Genomic DNA, 20,055 nt, shown 5'->3' with positions numbered 1-20,055 from the left:
GGAGTTGCACAGGGTGAGAGGCACCGGCCAGGTGAGTGTGGGGATACTTACAAGCCTGACTCAGCAGATAGGTACCAGCAGGCAAAACAGATGGCAGTGGCTGCGGTTGCAGAAGCAAAATCTGGAACGTGGGAGGAGTTCGGAGAGGCCATGGAAGATGACTTTCGGTCGGCCTCAAAGAGGTTCAGGAGGGTTCAGAAGAGCTTCGTTCTAGCTGTGCTCAGCAAAGGTGGAGAGACTCTGACCTCAAATTAAGACATTGTCAGGAGGTGGAAGGAGCACTCTGAGGAACTCCTAACCCAAGAGATATGCCTCCCTGACAGGAGTCAGGCCCAGAGGCTTCAGGGGATGTCAGAGTCCATTTCCATGGTGGAAGTCACTGAGGTACTTGGAAAGCTCTACAGTGGCAATGCACTGGGGGTGGATGAGATTTGCCCGGAACTGCTTAAGGCCCTGGATGTTGTGGGGCTGTCATAGCTGACACACCTCTGCAATGTTGCATGGACCTCGGGGACAGTGCCTTTGGATTGGCAAACTGGGGTGGTGGTTCCTATGTTTAAGAAAGGGGACCAGAGAGTGTGTGCCAAATATTGGGGTATCACACTCCTCAGCCTCCCTGGGAAAGTTTATGCCAGAGTACTGGAAAGGAGGCTCCGGCTGATAGTTGAATCTCGTACTGAAGAGGAACAATGCGAATTCCGTCCTGGCCGTGGAACAGTGGACCAGCTTTTTACCCTCTCACAGATAATTGAAGGGGCATGGGAGTTCACTAATCCAGTCTACATGTGTTTTGTGGACTTGGAGGAGGCGTATGACCGTGTTCCCTGGGAAATTCTGTGGGAGGTGCTTCGGGAGTGTGGGGTGCCCATTCGGTCTCTGTACACACTGAATGAGAGCCGTGTCTGCATTCTCTGCATTAAGTCAAGCCCATTCATATGGGTGTTGGACTCCGCCAAGGTTGTGCCTTGTCTCCGTCCTGTTTGTGGTTTTAATGGACAGGATGTCAAGGCATAGCTGGGGTCAGGAGGGCATTCTTTGTGGGAGCTGGAAAATGATGTCTCGACTGATGTTGTTCTTTTGGCACCATCACATGGATGCCTCCAGCATGCACTGGAGTGGTTTGCAGCCAAGTGTGAAGCGGTTGGTATGAGGATCAACACCTCCAAGGCTGAGTCCATGGTTCTCTCACGGAAAAGGATGGTATGCCCCCTTCAGGTAACGGGAGAGAATTTACCCCAGGTGGAGGAGTTTAAGTATCTTGGGGTCTTGTTCACAAGTGACGGGAGAAGTGAGCGTGAGATTGGCTACAGGTTGCACTGTAGTGATGACGAGGAAGCTGAGCCATGAGGCAAAGCTTTCTATTTACCGGTCAGTCTACGTCCCTACCCTCACCTATGGTCATGAACTCTGGGTAATGGCCAAAAGAATAAGATCGCTGATACAGGCAGCTGAAATAAGTTTTCTCAGCAGGGTGGTGGGACTCACTCTCCATGACAGGGTGAGGAGTTCGGCCATCCGGGAAGAACTCAGAGTAGAGCCGCCACTCCTCCACATTGAGAGAAGTCAGTTGAAGTGGTTCGGGTATCTGGTAAGGATGCCTCCTGGGTGCCTCCCTGTGGAGGTATACCAGGCACAGCCAAGTGGGACGAGGCCCCGAGGTCAGCCCAGGACCTGCTGAAGAGATTATATCTCCCAGTTGGCTAGGGAGTGGCCGGGGATCCCCAGGTTGAGCTGGAGGAAGTTGCATGGGACAGGGGCATCTGGGTTTCTCTGCTCTCCCTACTGCCACCGCAACCCTAGCTTGACAAGCGGTCTGGAAAACAGATGGATGGATGGATGGTTCAGCCTCATTGATCTTGTTTCGGAGATTCCAGTACTTTGCTGAGGTGGGTTTAGTGCAGTCATAGTAGTAAAATTTTCCCCTTTTGTCTTCAGTTATGCTCACACACTAATGGCTGTCATGGTGTTTCCCCGGAGCGGGTGTGCCAGACCCAAGTGCGGAGCACAGGAAGGTTGTTCAAGGGGCAATCCAGAAGACATGGTCAAGGAGACAGGCAAGAGAAACCGATGTGCGAACGTAGTCCGAAGGGAGAATCCGAGAAACATAATCCAGAAGACAGGCAAGGAGTCGTGGCAAACCAGGAAGTCGAGTACGAGGAGCAGGGCGAGGAGCAATTACTAGGAGCGCGAGTGAGTAACGAGGCTGAACAAGGTTCCGCAGCTTCCTATGGTCCGGGCTGCCCTTTTATGTGCCCGGACCCTGATCAGCTGCCAGGGTTGCTTGTTACCGAGTTGGCGGGCGTTACAATGGCACAGTAGCATTTTCTAAAGATTTGTTTTAGATTGAGACGTTTGCATTATTTGGCTCACACATGTTTATGATATAAAGAAATAAAATTTGCCGATCACAGCCTGCGTCTTTCACTCTGCAAAACTGTAAACCTGTGTCCATTAAGAAAGGGTCTATCCAGAAAGACTTTATTGCTGGAAGGACTTAAAAGTCACAGGTTTACATCCCCAGATTGACACCAGTGAGGGGTAAAAACCTTTTGGGTTTGAGTGTTTTAAAAAAAGTTGTTCTGCAGAATAAAATACCTGTTGTAGAAATAAAGCTACCACACAATGCTATATGAGCTCTATGTATTTACATATTTAATTTGATTTGCAAAAATTTTTGCAACACTTCAGTGATCTTTGAGGCACCTCAAAGGACCAGGGGTCAAATACCTGCCACTGGTATAATAATCTTGAATTAAGTACGTGCCTCCAGTAGAAATTACTCAGCTGTATAGGTAATTTATGAGTATCAATGAGTAATTTAAGTACAGGTAGTTCCCAAGTTATGAACGTTCGACTTACGTACAATGCGTACTTACGAACCACCCCCTTACTGACTGGAAGCTGATTTTTTTGTCACCCTTAAGTAACAATCAACTGAAAACTTCATAATTAAGCCATTATATTAAAAATTTGAGTTACTGTATATACAATGGTTCATAATAATAAATGGGCACTACTTTGCAAAGTGCATCAAAACATTGCGCTTCTACAGTGGTTTGTTGGCTCGTGGGCAGGGCACATGAGCCCGAGGTAGGACAGACTTCCTTCTTTTCCCATTAGCAGTATCTTGTGTTACTGTATTTGGCTTTAATTTTTTTTTCATTTTTACCCTCCTAACCATGGCACCAAAGTGTAAATGTGATGCAAGTGATAGTGATGCATCCAAGAAAAAGGAAATGATCACCACTGAAACTAAAGAGTAAATAATGCGAAAGGTGAAATGCGAACGAACAATGGAAAAAGCGAGCATTAAAGTTTCTTTAATGTTTTGCTCACATGCACGCACACTGTCTCTCTCTCTCTGAGAGAGCACTCGGCTACAAAAGACACTTCTTCCCAGTTGCAGAATCTCACTCCAGACCCCCTCACCCTCTCCACATGCTCAAACTTCCCTCGCTCTGCTCAAGTCCTGTCCCTCATCATTCCCCAGTCCCGTTCCATGTCTCTTTGATAATGACCACCTTCTCCCTCGACCACGATTTTGGATCCTCACCTCTGTTCAGTTTGCCAATCGACCCGCCATATTCCCATCCCCGACCATGACAACATGTGTAGTCCTTTGATTCTGAATAAACTATGCTGCCAGTCTTCTCCGTGTCCTCTGTTAATCATGACAGTAGTCACATGTATTATCTTTCTATGTCTGTCTCTATTGTAAATACTGTAGTTGCATTTATTATTACTACATTTAAATTTATTAATTTAACAGAGGCTTTTCTCCAAAGCAACATGTATCTCATTATATTATTATCATTACACTGTATGATTATTACTGTATTGTTAGATTAAAGATGTTTTAGTGTATCCAAAGTGTTTCTTTACTGTTTTTATGCATAGAAAGGTACACGATATGTGTTATACTAAGACAAATATTTGACTAATACCCACCATACCTAACTCTTCCGACTTACATCAAAATCTGACTTAAAGACTGATTGTAGACACAGAACTCATTCGTAATTCAGGGAATGCCTGTAGTCAGTAACAATGGGTGTCACGCGGATCAGAGGACACGGGGAAGGCTGGACCCAAGTGCAGGATTGTTCATCTGGAACTAAGGGATCAGGCAAGTTCTTGTTGTCAGGGACGGGCGAAGAGTTGGTCGATCGGCGGTCACAGTGGGAGCGAAGATCCATAGTCAACGTCAGGGGGTGAGGCAGATGGTCAGAAGCCAGGGACCGAGATACGGACAAAGGCAAACAGGACATAGGCAAAGAGGGGATGGTTGTCTCAATGAGATTCCGCAACTGAGAAGGTGCTGAGGAGTGTCTTTTTAAGCCAAGCGCTCCGATTCCCACCAGGTGCTGCTGCTTGCCGTGCTGGTGTGGACGTGACAATGGGTAATTTAAGTAAGTTAGACAAACCACACACACAGGCTCAAGCCGCTTGTCCCGAGCGGGGTCGTGACGAGCCGGAGCCTAACCCCACAACACAGGGTGTAATACTGGAGGGGGAGGGGACACACTCAGGACGAGATGCGAGTCCATCACAAGGCACCCCAAGCAGGACTTGAACTCCAGACCCACCAGATAGCAGGACCCGGCCAAGCCCGCTATTCCACCGCACTCCCCAGTTAGACAAACCTAACACTGTAATTTACCTTGGATGAAGGTGGTAACTAATAATGGTTACTAATAATGTCTGTTGAAGTAATGAGATTTCGGTCTTGAATTAGGCAGTGAACTCAGCATGTATAACATAACAACCATATACAGTAGCTAATGAGAACTGTTTCCTTATCTCAACTGACTGAATGACCATCTACATTTTTCTTATTCTTCCAACACTGATGATTACAACCCGAATTCCAAAAAAAGTTGGGGACGCTTAATAAGTGTTACTAAAAGACATGGTAATGTTACATTGTGGTAAACGCTCAGCTGCCCCAACTTTTTGGAACGTGTTGCTGGCTTCAGTTTCAGAATAAACGTATATCTTCAAAAAACAGTGCAGTTTGTTACGTGAACAACATGAAAATACCTTGTCTTTATACTTTTATTATTTGAATACAAGTCAGAGTACATTTACAAATCACTCCTTTCTGTTTGCATTTTCCATAGTGTCCCACCTTTTTTGGAACTAGGGTTGTACTGTCTCTAAAACTGAGTCAACATTTAAGCACTTCCCATCATTCTATTATTTAAGTTGTTTGAGCTGAAAATGCTTGAAAAATGTCTCATAGGATCTCCTTGGGCCTGAATTTGTTATGAGTGAGATATAACTTGCATGAAAAAATGGAGCCTATCAATAAGAAGTTTATCCTGACCTGGGAAATATGTGCCTCTGATTCACATTCCATGCATAAAACACTTGTGTTATGGTAAGCATTGAGGAAAGGGCTCTTCTGACCACAGAGACCCAGGGCCAGGTCACATCGCCCTTCTCATTCTACACACATCTGACCTCCACAAAGAAAACTCTCCAGAGTTCACAGCGACATGAGTGTTTGTGGAGGGCAGTGGGGGTCCTGTGCCAAGAACATTTTCTTCTGCTCACTTCCTCTGGCCTGAGACATTCCTGTTTATACATCATTAAGGATTTGACATTCATGTTAGTCTCATTTCTAATAGAATGCGCATGGCATCTGCTATATTGCATTGGAAGATGTACAAATGCAGTGTATGATAGTTATGCGTAATCTGCCTGTGTAATCAGTGCATTAAGATGTGTTTAAAAATACTTTAGTTTCAAATGTATTGTTGCAGTTCTTGCGTACCACTTCTTTTTTGGCATTAGTCTTTTTTCCAGGGAGTTTTACAGAGAAAGATTGTAAATTTGTCTCTGTAAATAAGACATTGACCAATAAGATAAATAGGAAAAAAAAAAAGTTGGTTTTGTATGTCATGCAGCTAACATTAAAAAAAAAAAATTACATGATCAGTACAATGATCTCCCACATTAGACATTAGAAAAGGTCTCACAGAGGGTGGTACCCGTGGTTTTTCTGTGTCGCTTGGCAGGGTTACCTGGGCGATGAGAAGACCTACATCGCCACGCAGGGTCCCATGATCAACACGGTCAATGACTTCTGGCAGATGGCCTGGCAGGAGGACTGTCCTGTTATCGTCATGATCACCAAACTGAAGGAAAAGAACGAGGTGAAGCCTGCTCCTTACCTGGGAACTTACCTTTTACACTCAGTGTATTTCAGCCTAATTCAGCCTGGTTCCATCAGCTTCGCCAGGCAGGCGTCTCTCATTTTCAATTCTAATTCTTGTCGATTTTATTTGGTCTTGCACAAGAATGTTCGGCTGCCTTAAATGGCATTTATGAAACTGTTAACTTGCCCTGCCTTAGCCCAGGACATGGGAAAAGTGAGCATTTCCCTTCACCTTGAGTGGAATGTCTTGGATCGGTATGCTTTTCAATGGCGTTCGAGACGATTATGTGGACCTACTGGCAAGTGCAAAGCATCCTTATTGGACCTGTTTACTCCAAGCTCTGGCAGTGCATCAGCAAGGACAAAAATAGCTGACAATAGACTGTCCCTAAGTGGCTGGGGCCTTGCTGGAGGGGGCCCGTTGGGCACGTACCAAGACCACCGCCCTGCAGCGCTTATCTCGGGCCTTTTGGGCTCGGGGACCGAGGTGCGACCCCATCGGCGTCGCCCAGCATGAGAACAATAGGGGAAGGCCCAGCGGGCAGCCAAGGCGGAGCCTGTACAGCCAGAGACCCTTGATGGGAGCATTTGATAACGACAGGCAGTTACGCAAGAGCTGCCTCACCCCACATTTTAAGGGTGCTGTAGGGAAGAACGAGGGAACTGAAACACGGTACAGTACAGTAGAATGGAGCTGCTGCTCTATAGGGAAGCAGGAGAAATAAGGTTTCTGCTGAAATTCCTCCACTTTGCTGTTCCTTCAGTACATCGGTAAATGAGCGTGTCATATGGTAAAACAAACAGGAACAGCCATTGATTTCACTGGGTAAGTCTGGTGTGAAAGGAGGTTGTAATGAAGAGTGTTAGAGTCTGAGTGTTTGACCGTGAGACTGTCAGTAGCTTGGAGGAGGAAGATGCTTTCAACATTCTGAAGGGGTCACTAACTGGGCGATATAGTTTCCTTGTATGTTGGTGTGATTTGTCAAATGTCATGTGATCAGGAAGTCGCGTTATCTGGGAGGCACAACCTCAAGCCGCAGGACATCTGACTCTGCACTCTCGTTTCCTGCAACTGCAGAAATGCGTCCTCTACTGGCCAGAGAAGCGCGGCATCTATGGCAAGGTGGAGGTCCTGGTGGACAGCGTCAGGGAGTGTGACCACTATACCGTCCGGCACCTCATGTTGCAGGTAAGTTGACCTGTACCTCACCTGTAGTAAATCTCACCCCCGAGTCTCTCATTTCTGAGCCTGCTATGAATATCAGTGAGACCCAGTGGATGTAATTTGATCAATTGTTGCTTTTGGTAAAAGTTGAATGAAGAACGCGCTTACTTTTTTGGTTGAATTTTGACCCCAGAACATTTCAGGTAGACTCTTAGAAAGTTTTGATGTCACTGGAGAGGTCTATCGGTACACATCATCCTGGAAATAATCCTGATTGTGAGCAAAGTGAGAAAAGGCTGTGCTCAACATGTGGCATCAATCTGAAAGGGTGAAGAAGGGCCAAAGAAGTATTGATACCTCATTTCAAAGTTTATTGTTGATAAAAGCTGCAGTTCATGTTTCTTTCTGTTAGCATTTGACAAAAATGTTGAAAATTAGTCAACTCAGGTTTATGCCATCAAATACGACTGTATTCATCTCAGCTTTTTCGGTGTTTATCCACTGGGTCTCGTTGATTTCAGCAGCAGGTCGGGTTCTTTATATTGTCAGAGGCCTTTCAAGATATAATCCAAGGAGTGAGTCAGTATAGCAGGATGAACAGTACAAATTATACAAGTCTGGATAACTGAAAGTATCCATATAAAGGGGGATGAATGTATTGCAGATCTGACTGATGAAAATTATTGATGTGCACAAACATTCCCAGTATGACTTGTGTGAAACCCAGAAGGGGGAGTTAATGCTGAGTTGTACAGTTGCTTGTTTCTAGTAAGATCCTACTGTGGCTGTTTATTGCTATTATCATTAGTATTAGTGTCCTTTGTTTATCCTTTAGCTGATGCCCTGGTCCAGGATAACTTATAGTTTATTTACAGTGAGTGTTGCTTGAAAGTATAGGAATCTCTGTAGGGTTGTGTGGACCTGCACTACTTGTGTGTTTCTACTACACATACGATTTCCTCTGAAGTAACATATAGAATTGGTCATTACACACCTATTGTGCCACCTGAGAAACACTGGTTCTCATTCAAAAACCAGGGGACACCAGGGGACTTCAGAGTACAAGGAAGCAGCTGTAACCACTACACCACTTGCTGGCCCTGTAACATTCCAACTCATCTCGAAAACTTTTTACAGAGCTCCAGCATATGGCTTGAACAAAATGAAGCATCTGCACTGACAAATTTGATTTTGATTTGATTTTTACACTCTTTGAATGTTTCCTTTGTTTCCCTCATGTAGTTAAGTGTTTGCATGCTGTAGCATAAAGAGCAAGGATTTCCATCAATACCTTAGTGGTACGGTGGCAGGTGGCATAACGACTGTGTCTGAACATGTAATGAAGTAGTTCTTGCTTCAAGTTCCAGAGGAGTACTTTCCTGCGCTACAGTCAAGTATCCATAATTGCTCAGTAGCCAGTTGTATAAATGAATGAATTATTAATAGCTTTAGGTTTGCTAAGGGAGTGCGGGGGTGCAGTGGGTTTGGCCAGGGCCTGCTCTCCGGTGGGTCTGGGATTCGAGTCCTGCTTGGGGTGCCTTGCGATGGACTGGCGTCCAGTCCGGGGTGTGTCCCCTGCAGCCTCGTGCCCTGTGTTGCTGGGTTAGGCTCTGGCTCGCTGTGTCTCCCGCTCAAGACAAGTAGTTTCAGCCAGTGTGTTTGTGTGTTTGCTAAGCACTCAAGGTAAATAATACTCATCTGTTTGTATACCGATGAATACCTGGAGCACAATGCTCATCCATTTTTATACCTGTGCATTCCGTCTGTAAGGCAAAAGTTACAATTTTTGGTTAATTTACAATGGGAAATTCCCACACCCAAAAATTTGCCTTCATTTCAGCCAAAATATAAAAATAGCAAACACTGATACACAAGAACATACATGTGTTAATGATGAAAAACACATTTCACTTTCTTTCACCCTTGTCTATTAATCATTGATGAGAGATGTTTTCTTTCTTGCTTTAGATTTTTAATACTGCCACACAATACATTTGGCCCCACTGCAGTAATAATAATGATTATTCAAATAACAAACATTGTCGCTATTCTCAATCACTACAGTCTTATACGTGAGACTTAAACTGATTGGTAAGGCAAAGATTGTCTGGGGGCGGGGGTGAGTTGTAGGAAAGGTCAGGCTGTTAAGACTGAAATATATTTGTTAGGTTTGATGTACTCAGACAGTGTGAGTTGTCCTTGGCCATGTGCATGTAGACGCCAATACGCAGTGTGTTCATCACACTGGGGGTTGAGAATACAAGCAACGTGTTCGTGTTCCTGGCAGCAAGGTGGCCAAAGTCGCAGTGTGAAGCACTACTGGTACACGTCGTGGCCGGACCACAAGACCCCCGACAGTGCCCAGCCATTGCTGCAGCTCATGGCAGAGGTGGAGCAGGACAGGCAGTCCCCAGGTGGCAGAGGGCCCATCATTGTCCACTGCAGGTAGGAGAGCAGCATATTCTCTCAGCATGTACTCATGTAACATTAAAAGGCTCACAGTATATAGTACGGTACCCTACATGTGCACTATTAACTCTGCCATTCTTCCCTCTGTTTTCCCTGTAACTCTGGGTGACCAATTTTGCACACCACAGTTTACATTAAAGATTCCAGAATTTTCACTAAATTTCTAAACAGGCTTGAAATGAATTTCATTGAAAATGTGATTTATTTTGGCTATGTTTAGTAGCCTTGTAAAGTGACCTGAATATGAACCAGGCAGAAAAACATCATAATGGATATTTGTAAGCATTCACTTTTGTCAACTTTTTTAAGGCTCATCCTTGTGTGTTTCAGTGTTAAAGCCCATTTTGCATTTTCCATTTCACTTCTTTGCAGCGCTGGGATCGGTCGAACCGGGTGCTTCATTGCCACGACAATAGGATGTCGCCAGCTGCAGGAGGAGGGAGTCGTGGATGTGCTGGCCATCGTGTGTCAGCTTAGAGCAGACAGGTGTAGTATCCCAACTTGTGCTGCCGTTCACACACAGGGTCCAAGCTGTGAACCACTCCATTTTGGGAAGGCACACTGCCCATATTGGGTCTTACAGCAACACCATACTGTATTACACACACACACACACACACACACACACACACTTTCGGAACCGCTTGTCCCATACGGGGTCACGGGGAACCGGAGCTTACCCGGCAACACAGGGCGTAAGGCAGAAGGGGGAGGGGACACACCCAGGACGGGACGCCAGTCCGCCGCAAGGCACCCCAAGCGGTACTTGAACCCTAGACCCACTGGAGAGTAGGACCCAGTCCAACCCACTGCGCCACCGCACCCCTTTTCTCATACTATATTATACTGACTTTATACTGAATTTATCATTTCTTCCACACAGTGTTGTTCACTGTATGGTACATTTGTCTTTTTTGTTTTTGTTTTAAACACCATTATGTTGTACATGGTGCCTTCTTGTTTTTAGCAGTGGAATTTTTTAAATACTGTATAAATACGAGCCACTGCACTACCAAGCACTGAAACAGCCTGTTTTATGAACACAAATTAAGGACAATTAAGGATGAAATTAAGGACAGTGGGAATGTATAAGTAGCTGGGGTAGGTGGTAGTGTAGGGGTTAGAGCTGCTGCCTTTGGCCCTTAAGGTTGTAGGTTTGAATCCCATCTCTAGCTGTAGTACCCCTGAGCAACGTACTTACCCTAAATTATTCTGGTAAAATAGCCCAGTCATGTAAATAGTGGTAGGTACAGTGCTGTGAAAAAGTATTTGCCCCTTCCTGATTTTTTTTTTTTTTTTTTGCATTTGTCACAGTTAAATGATTGAGATCATCAAACAAATTTTAATATTACACAAAGATAACCCAAGTAAATACAAAATGCAGTTTTTAAATGACGATTTCATTTATTAAGGGAAAAAAGTTGTCCAAACCTACCTGGCCCTATGTGAAAAAGTAATTGCCCCCCAAACCTGATAACTGGTTGTGCCACCCTTGGAGGCAACAATTGCAATCAAGCGTTTGCGATAACTGGCAATGAGTCTTTCACATCGCTGTGGAGGAATTCTGTCCCACTCTTCTTTGCAGAATTGTTTAATTCAGCCACATTGGAGGGTTTTCGAGCATGAATGGCCTGTTTCAGGTCATGCCACAGCATCTCAATCGGATTTAAATCCGGACTTTGACTAGGCCACTCCATCCATCCATCCATCTTCCTCCGCTTATCCGGGACCGGGTCGTGGAGGCAGTAGTCCAAGCAGAGCCCCCCAGACTTCTCTCTCCCCACGCACCTCCTCCAGCTCCTCTGGGGAAACCCCAAGGTGTTCCCAGGCCAGCTGGGAGACATAGTCTCTCCAACGTGTCCTGGGTCTGCCCCGAGGCCTCCTCCCAGTGGGACATGCCCGGAACACCTCTCCAGAGAGGCGTCCAGGAGGCATCCAGAACAGATGCCCGAGCCACCTCAACTTGGTCCTCTCGATGCGGAGGAGCAGCGGCTCTACTCCAAGCTCCTCCCGGGTGGCTGAGCTCCTCACCCTATCCCTGAGGGTGCGCCCAGCCACTCTGCGGAGGAAACTCATTTCTGCCGCTTGTATCCGCGATCACATTCTTTCGGTCATGATCCAGAGTTCATGACCATAGGTGAGGGTAGGAACGTAGATCGACCGGTAAATTGAGAGCTTCGCCTTACGACTCAGTTCCTTCTTCACCACAACAAACCGGTACAATGACCGCATTACTGCGGACGCCACACCGATCTGTCTGTCAACCTGCCACTCCATTTTTCCCTCACTCGTGAACAAGACCCCGAGATACTTAAACTCCTCCACTTGAGGGAGGAGCTCCCCCCTAACCCGGAGGGGGCAATCCACCTTTTTCCGACTGAGGACCATGGTCTCGGATTTGGAGGTGCTGATTCTCATCCCCTCCGCTTCGCACTCGGCTGCAAACCTCTCCAGTGCACGCTGTAAGTCTTGATTCGATGAAGCCAACAGGACCACATCATCTGCAAAAAGCAAAGACGAGATCCTGCGGCCACCAAAACAGATACCCTCCGTTCCCTGGCTGCGCCTAGAAATTCTGTCCATGAAGATAATGAACAGAATCGGTGACAAAGGGCAGCCCTGGCGGAGTCCAACATGCACCGGGAACAGGTCTGACTTACTGCTGGCAATGCGAACCAAGCTCCTGCTCTGGTCATACAGGGAACGAACAGCCCGTAGCAGCGAGCCCTGAACCCCATAATCCCAAAGTACCCCCCACAGGATGCCACGAGGGACACGGTAGAATGCCTACTCCAGGTCCACAAAACACATATGGACTGGTTGGGCAAACTCCCATGAACCCTCCAACACCCTAGTGAGGGTATAGAGCTGGTCCAGTGTTCCACGGCCAGGGCGAAAACTGCATTGCTTCTCCTGAATCCGAGGTTCGACTATCGGTTGAATTCTCCTCTCCAGTACCCCGGCATAGACTTTCCCAGGGAGGCTAAGGAGTGTGATCCCCGTATAGTTGGAACATAATCTCCGGTCCCCCTTCTTAAAAAGAGGGACCACCACCCCGGTCTGCCAGTCCAGAGGCACCGTTCCCGAGCTCCACGCAATGCTGCAAAGGCGTGTCAGCCAAGACAGCCCCACAACATCCGGAGACTTGAGAAACTCAGGGCGGATCTCATCCACCCTCGGAGCCTTGCCACCGAGGAGTTTTTTGACTACCTCAGCAACTTCAGCCAGGGTAATGGATGAGTCCCCCTCCGAGTCCCCAGCCTCAGCTTCCTCTACGGAAGGCGTGTCGGAGGGATTGAGGAGATCCTCAAAGTCCTCCTTCCACCGACCGAGGACATCCTCAGTTGAGGTCAGCAGCGCACCACTTCCACTGTAGACAGTGTTGGCGGAACACTGCTTCCCCCTTCTGAGTCGCCGGACGGTTTGCCAGAATCTCTTTGAGACCGACCTCCATGGCCTCACCAAACTCCTCCCAGGCCCAAGTTTTTGCCGCGGCGACTGCCAGAACCGTATTCCGTCTGGCCCGCCGGTACCCGTCAGCTGCTTCAGGAGTCCCATGAGCCAGCCAGGCCCAATAGAACTCCTTCTTCAGCTTGACGGCATCCCTTACCTCCGGTGTCTACCACCATGTTCGGGGATTGCCGCCGCGACAGGCGCCGGAGACTTTACGGCCGCAGCTCCAAACCGCCGCCCCGACAATGGAGGTGTGGAACATAGTCCATTCGGACCCAATGTCCCCAGTCTCCCTCGGGACCTGGTTGAAGCTCTGTCGGAGGTGGGAGTTGAAGACCTCTCTGACAGGGGCTTCCGCGAAACGTTCCCAAGAGACCCTCACTATGCGTTTGGGCCTGCCAGGTCTGTCCGGCTTTTCCCCCGCCATCGAATCCAACTCACCACCAGGTGGTGATCAGTTGACAGCTCAGCCCGTCTCTTCACCCAAGTGTCCAAGACATATGGCCGAAGATCAGAAGAAACGACTACAAAGTCGATCATCGACCTCCAACCTAGGGTGTCCTGGTGCCAAGTGCACTGATGGACATCCTTATGCATGAACATGGTGTTTGTTATGGACAAACCGTGACTAGCACAGAAATCCAATAACAACTCACCACTCGGGTTCAGATCAGGGAGACCGTTCCTCCCAATCACGCCCCTCCAGGTGTCACTGTCGCTGCCCACGTGGGCGTTAAAGTCCCCCAGTAGAACGACAGAGTCCCCAGTGGGAGCGCTTTCCAGCACGCGCCCCAAGGACTCTAAAAAGGCCGGGTACTCTGCACTGCCGCTAGGTGCATAAGCACAAACGACAGTGAGAGACCGTTCCCTGACCTGAAGGCGCAGGGAGACGACCCTCTCATTCACCAGGGTAGACTCCAACACATGGCGGCTGAACTGGGGGGCTATTAACAAGCCCACACCCGCCCGCCGCCTCACACCCTGGGCAACGCCAGAATAGTGGAGAGTCCACCCTTGGTCGAGAAGAGTGGTTCCAGAACCCAAGCTGTGAGTGGAAATGAGCCCAATTATATCTAGACGGTATCTCTCAACCTCCTACACTAGCTCAGGCTCCTTCCCTGCCAGTGAGGTGACATTCCAAGTACCAAAAGCCAGAGTTGGCGCCCGAGGTTTGGGTCGGCTGGGCACTCGACCCCGACCACTGCCCAAATCACAACGCACCTGCCCCTTACGGCCTCTCCTGCAGGTGGTGAGCCCACCGAAGAGTGGCTCCACGTCTTGGCTTCGGGCTAAGCCTGGCCAGGCCCTGTGGGCATAGACCTGGCCACCAGGCGCTTGCATGCGAGCCCCCCCCCAGACCTGGCTCCAGGGTGGGGCCCCGGTGACCCCATACCGGGCGGGGTAAACGATAACCTTGATTTTATAGTCATAAGGGTTGTTTTGAACCGTGCTTTGTCTCGTCTGTCACCCAGGACCTGTTTGCCATGGGGGACCCTACCAGGGGCATATAGCCCCAGGCAACATAGCTCCTGAGATCATTCAGGCACTCAAACCCCTCCACCACGTTAAGGTGGCAGTTCGCGGAGGGCTAGGCCAGTCCAAAACCTTAATTTTGTTTTTTTTGAGCCATTCAGAGGTGGACTTGCTGGTGTGTTTCGGATCATTGTCCTGCTGCATAATCCAAGTGCACTTGAGCTTGAGGTCACAAACTGATGGCCGGACATTCCCCTTCAGGATTTTCTGGTAGAGCGCAGAATTCATGGTTCCATTAATTATGGCAAGTCGTCCAGGTCCTAAAGCTGCAAAGCAGCCCCAGACCATCACACTACCACCACCATGTTTGACTGTTGGTTTAATGTTCTTTTTATGAAATGCTGTGTTAGTTTTACGCCAGATGTAACGGGACGCGCACCTTCCAAAAAGTTAAAGTTTTGTCTCATCAGTCCACAGAATATTTGCCTAAAAGTCTTGGGGATAATCAAGATGTTTTTTGGCAAATGTGAGACGAGCCTTTGTGTTCTTTTTGGTCAGCAGTGGCTTTCACCTTGGAAAACTCCCATGGATGCCATTTTTGCCCAGTCTCTTTCTTATTGTTGAATTATGAACACTGACCTTAACTGAGGCAAGTGAGGCCTGCAGTTCCTTAGATGTTGTTCTGGGTTCTTTTATGAGCTCCTGGATGAGTCATCGTTGCGCTCTTGGAGTAATTTTGGTAGGCTGGCCACTCCTGGGAAGGTTCACCACTGTTCCAAGTTTTCTCCATTTGTGGATAATGGCTCTCACCGTGGTTCACTGGAGTCCCAAAGCCTTAGAAATGGCTTTGTAACCCTTTCCAAACTGATACATGTCAGTTACTTTGTTTCTCATCTGTTCTTGAATTTCTTTAGATCGCAGCATGATGTGTTGCTTTTTGAGATGTGCTTCACTTTGTCAGACAGGTTCTGTTTAAGTAATTCCTTGATTCAACAGGTCTGGCAGTAATCAGGCCTGGGTGTGGCAAGTGAAATTTAACTCAGCTTTCCAAAAAATGTGGTTGATCACAGTTCATACATAATTTAACGGGGGGGGGGCAATTACTTTTTCACATGGGGCCAGGTAGGTTTGGACAGCTTTTTTCCCTTAATAAATGAAATCATCATTTAAAAACTGCATTTTGTATTTACTCGGGTTATCTTTGTGTAATATTAAAATTTGTTTGATGATCTCAATCATTTAACTGTGACGTGACAAATATGCAAAAAAATTTAAAAATCAGGGAGGGGCAAATACTTTTTCATGGCACTGTAACTAAATTGTAAGTTGCTTTGTAGAAAAGCTGTAGTTAAATACACACACACAATGTCTACAACTGTTTGTCCCAAGCAGGGTTGTGGCAAACCAGAGCCTAACCTAGCAATGCAGGACATAAGGAATAGCCTGGAAATCGAGTTTTGTTTGTTTTTTTTTTGTTTTAATTTTACAGAGGGGACCAGGTTGGTATTTAATGCTACCATTAGCAAACAGGAACCCAGAATTTTCCTTCAGCATCCTCTGATTAAAATCACATGGAATAACAGTAGAGTTCTGTTGCACATCCCCATAGCCAGAAGTATTAGGCAGGAACTGGCCTGCCTCAGTCACCCCGTCTCTGACCCACCTTCATAGCGATGTCTTCCAGCCATGACAATTATGGCTGCAGTGGGGGGGCACTAAGCGGTTTTGCACAAACAGGATGTCTAGAAGGCCATTTCTTTTAAACAGGGGTTAGGGTGAGAGAAGAGGGGGAAGGATGACTTGGATTACCCCTGGGGACATGGGGCAAGAAAAGACTGGGGCTGAAGGATCCACACACATGGAATCATAGAGTTATCTTTTTTTTTTAAATTAATATTTATCATATAAGACTGCTGCTGCCTTGTGCAGTTTCCTTCGGGATTAATAATTTTCTCAATTTATTCGTTCAAGTCCATCACAGGCTAATAAGTTTGGTTCCATCAGGGAAGTTTATGAAGTCTGGATTGGTATTCTTTAACAATCACAAAGGGGATCATGCAAACACTGACCATTCTGTTCATTTTGTTTGTTTTGGTTGTGCAGGGGGGGCATGATCCAGACTGGTGAGCAGTACGAGTTTGTCCACCATGCCCTGCGTCTCTTCGAGAGTCGTCTCTCTGTTGATGTGGGCCAGTGAACACGGGCCAGAGCGTTCTGTTCAGACACCAGGTTTACTGCTAAAAGAACCAACAGGTAATCTTGTTGTATGGTGTGTGTCCTCACGCTTTAAGGGGACAGAGTCAAACGGGATGAAGTTGCAAGGCACACACACACTGAGGGGAACTGGATCACCTTTGGGGTGGGGGGTCAAAGAGGAAGAGAGGGACTGACAGAGAGCATCTGTTAATGAATGTAATGTACCATTTAATCTCTCCTACGCTTTTACACGGCTTACTTCAACGATGTAAGCACTCTGCCTTGAAGTCGTTTTGCTGGCATAATTCTGACAGGTGTACCCATAGTTCTGTAGAATGATTCATTGATGTTCGTGGTTTTACTCTTATTTTGTAATTCAAACTTAACTGCCATTTTGAAATATTCCGTTTGAAATACATCAATATGTCCAGGAGACTGTTAACTGCAATACCCTGTAACCATTTGCCTGGCAGGTAGTCCGGCATAACCAATGACAACCATAAATCCACAGAGTAGAAGTATTTGATATTTATGGTAAGTTATTTAGACCTTAATGTAAACAAGGGTGGTACTCCATACACTAATGATTTAACTACAGCATCTGAGTAAAAGTACGTTGGTCAGGTAACAGGGCTGCCCTATTTTTGTCATCTTTACGATATATATGTACATAAATATGCCAGAGTGTTACACACTTTGTACCCTGGGTGAAAAGTTCTGTTGCTGTATATGCCAAGCTTGCTGTGACAGTTTGATTCTGGTGGTGTCTTAATGTGGCATTCCCCCATAGGATTCATGTAAGGATTTTGGTATTGTAAATCTTTCTGTTGCCCTCTAATTGGAGGTCAAATAACAGTTTTTTTTTTTACTTTAAATTTCATGTACAATTCACCAAACATATTTCCTAAGCATTTAATAAAAAAACTAGGAGCCAGTTTTGCACATACTGAATATTTTGCTTTAATTTCATTCGTGAAATTGAAATTCATGAAACAATATAGTCTCGACTCAAATGAAACATTTAGTGGTGTATTAAACATATTACTGCTGACATGGTTTTATTGTGCAGATGAAATTAGGTACCTTTTTTAAAGACAGTGCTGCCCTCATTATGATTCAGTGCTGTGTCAGATAATCTGGCTTTTAACTACTAGTGAATGATTCTACTTTTTTTTTTTTTTTTTTTGCCCTAAACGATTATTATTGTTATTGCATCAGTTACCCTTTCTTAAGCTAGTTTTCTGTGTGGCTGCGTTTAAAAAGTCAATTTGCTGATAATGCTCTTGCACAGCATCTAAAGAAAGTTCTGAAAATAAATGGCTTGTATACTTGCTCATCCTTTTATATTGACTCTGTAATGTAGATCACTAGTCTTTTCCCCAAACTTTTGACCTTGGCCATGTCATCATCACGGCCTTGGCATCATCAGAACAAAAAGGAAACTCTCCAGTATTTCTTTGGTTTGTCAGACCATAGTACATCATACTAAATAAGTCAAAGGAAAACATTCTGAATCAGCAACAGGAACTGCATGTTATTAGCATGTATATTTTCATGATTGGATAAAAATGTTTAACGTTTGCAGGGTAAAAACTAAAGCTATGTAAAAGCGTGTACAATGCATGATAGGGAAGGGAAAGGATGAAAAAGGGTGCATGCAAACATTTTCAAGGTGCCGCTCTGTCTCCCTCCCTTCTCTCTGTTGCTGGCTGCAAGTGCAGTTGTGTTGTGTTTTTCTGATCAACCCGATGTGTATTTTGTGAAGTGTATCTGTGCACAATATATGTAACATTAGTCATTCCTTTGTGGGTTTTTTGGTACTCTAAGTGTTATGCAAAGGATTTTGCAGTGAGAGCAGGAGGCGTATATGTATATGCTTCTGTTTTATATAATGTACTGTGGAAAATATGTATATGTAAAAGTGCTATTATACATTATGTGGATGGTATATCTTTAACCACATAAAAAAACTTGCTGCTAATACTGCAAGTGTTTCATTCCTAGGTGATAACAGAAAAAAGATTGTTTGACAAGTAACGTTTTAGGAACTTTTTGTATGTATCAATTTTTTATTATTATTTGTGATACAGAAGTTTTAAATATATATTTGTCTATTTATATTAGATCTATGTAGCAGGTGCACTGCACAATGACCATTAATTAATGTTTATAATTCCAAATTTCTGTGCATATTGTTTCCTGTTTATAGCTTTTATCCACTATGTGGGCTTTATGGCTAGAAAAGCCAGACTATCAGTTCTTTTTCCTATAAACTATTAATCAAAATGAATGTTGTGAAAAGTTCAGTCTAATATACCACCAATAACTACTTATGTATGTAATATACATGTACATATGTATGCCTCAAATTTAAACTTAGATGAAATCTAAAGTCCATCACTGAAAGCATATTGTGGTAACTGTAGATAAAGAGTCAATTGTTGTAGCGCACCCAAATTTATCAATCATTGATGGGTGATGTTGATGGGTCTTATCATAATGAAATGACTGGCATCTACAAAGTCAGATTCAAGTTCTCCACTTCAGCAAGATCATTATTAATTATTATTTTGACCATTTGTGTGTAAGGGTGAACTTTTGAATTTCATCAGGAACATTCTGTATGAAATAAGCCATACTACAAAGCTTTTCAAATAAGTTATTGCACATGTCTGAACTCTAACTTGAATCAGATGGTTGTCTTGTGGAAAAATTTGTACTGTATTCCTGAAACAGTCAAAACAATGTGAATCTCCAACAGATTAGCCCTATATTGCTACCTATGCTGTTCACTTTATATTCTGTATTGCCAATAAAGCGAAAAACCATTTTAAAAGAGTAAGATGTGTTCCTTAATGGAGTAATGTACTCGGTCGGTAAGGAAACAATCACACAGCACTGTGTGCATGGAAAAAGAGGACAGTTTGGTGGGGGGATGTAACTTGGCGGCTCCATTTTGAGAAGGTCCTACTGAGGACTTGTTAGGATGGAGGGGAACTGGGTGCCCAGTTGTGTCCTGTGTGCTGGACATGAAACGTGGTGAAACGCTGCAAAATGCCTGTCTTTTTGGCATTTTGGCAGGCAGAGTGTGTCTTGGGCTTTCCTTTGAGTTAACAGTCCTGCACTGAGCACTATTGAC

The 20,055-nt window shown here is 45.5% G+C and overlaps 1 protein-coding gene across 2 annotated transcripts in view; it reads left to right on the top strand.

The window, feature by feature from the left end:
- ptprr (protein tyrosine phosphatase receptor type R) overlaps positions 1-19,729 on the top strand; it is a 72,020-nt gene extending 52,291 nt beyond the window's left edge. For both annotated transcript variants that reach the window (XM_018756095.2, XM_018756093.2), the window contains 5 exons: positions 6,021-6,158; positions 7,239-7,349; positions 9,613-9,770; positions 10,167-10,280; positions 16,824-19,729. In XM_018756095.2, the coding sequence (XP_018611611.1) occupies positions 6,021-6,158; positions 7,239-7,349; positions 9,613-9,770; positions 10,167-10,280; positions 16,824-16,917 (615 nt within the window). In that variant the 3' untranslated portion in view covers positions 16,918-19,729. The remainder of the gene's footprint in view (positions 1-6,020; positions 6,159-7,238; positions 7,350-9,612; positions 9,771-10,166; positions 10,281-16,823) is intronic.
- Positions 19,730-20,055: the final 326 nt, after the last annotated feature.

The sequence above is a fragment of the Scleropages formosus genome, chromosome 24 (assembly GCF_900964775.1).
Source record: "Scleropages formosus chromosome 24, fSclFor1.1, whole genome shotgun sequence".
NCBI classification, from domain to species: Eukaryota; Metazoa; Chordata; class Actinopteri; order Osteoglossiformes; family Osteoglossidae; genus Scleropages; species Scleropages formosus.
The sequence above is the reverse complement of the archived record's forward strand: the minus strand, read 5'-3'. Positions and strand labels throughout refer to the sequence as shown.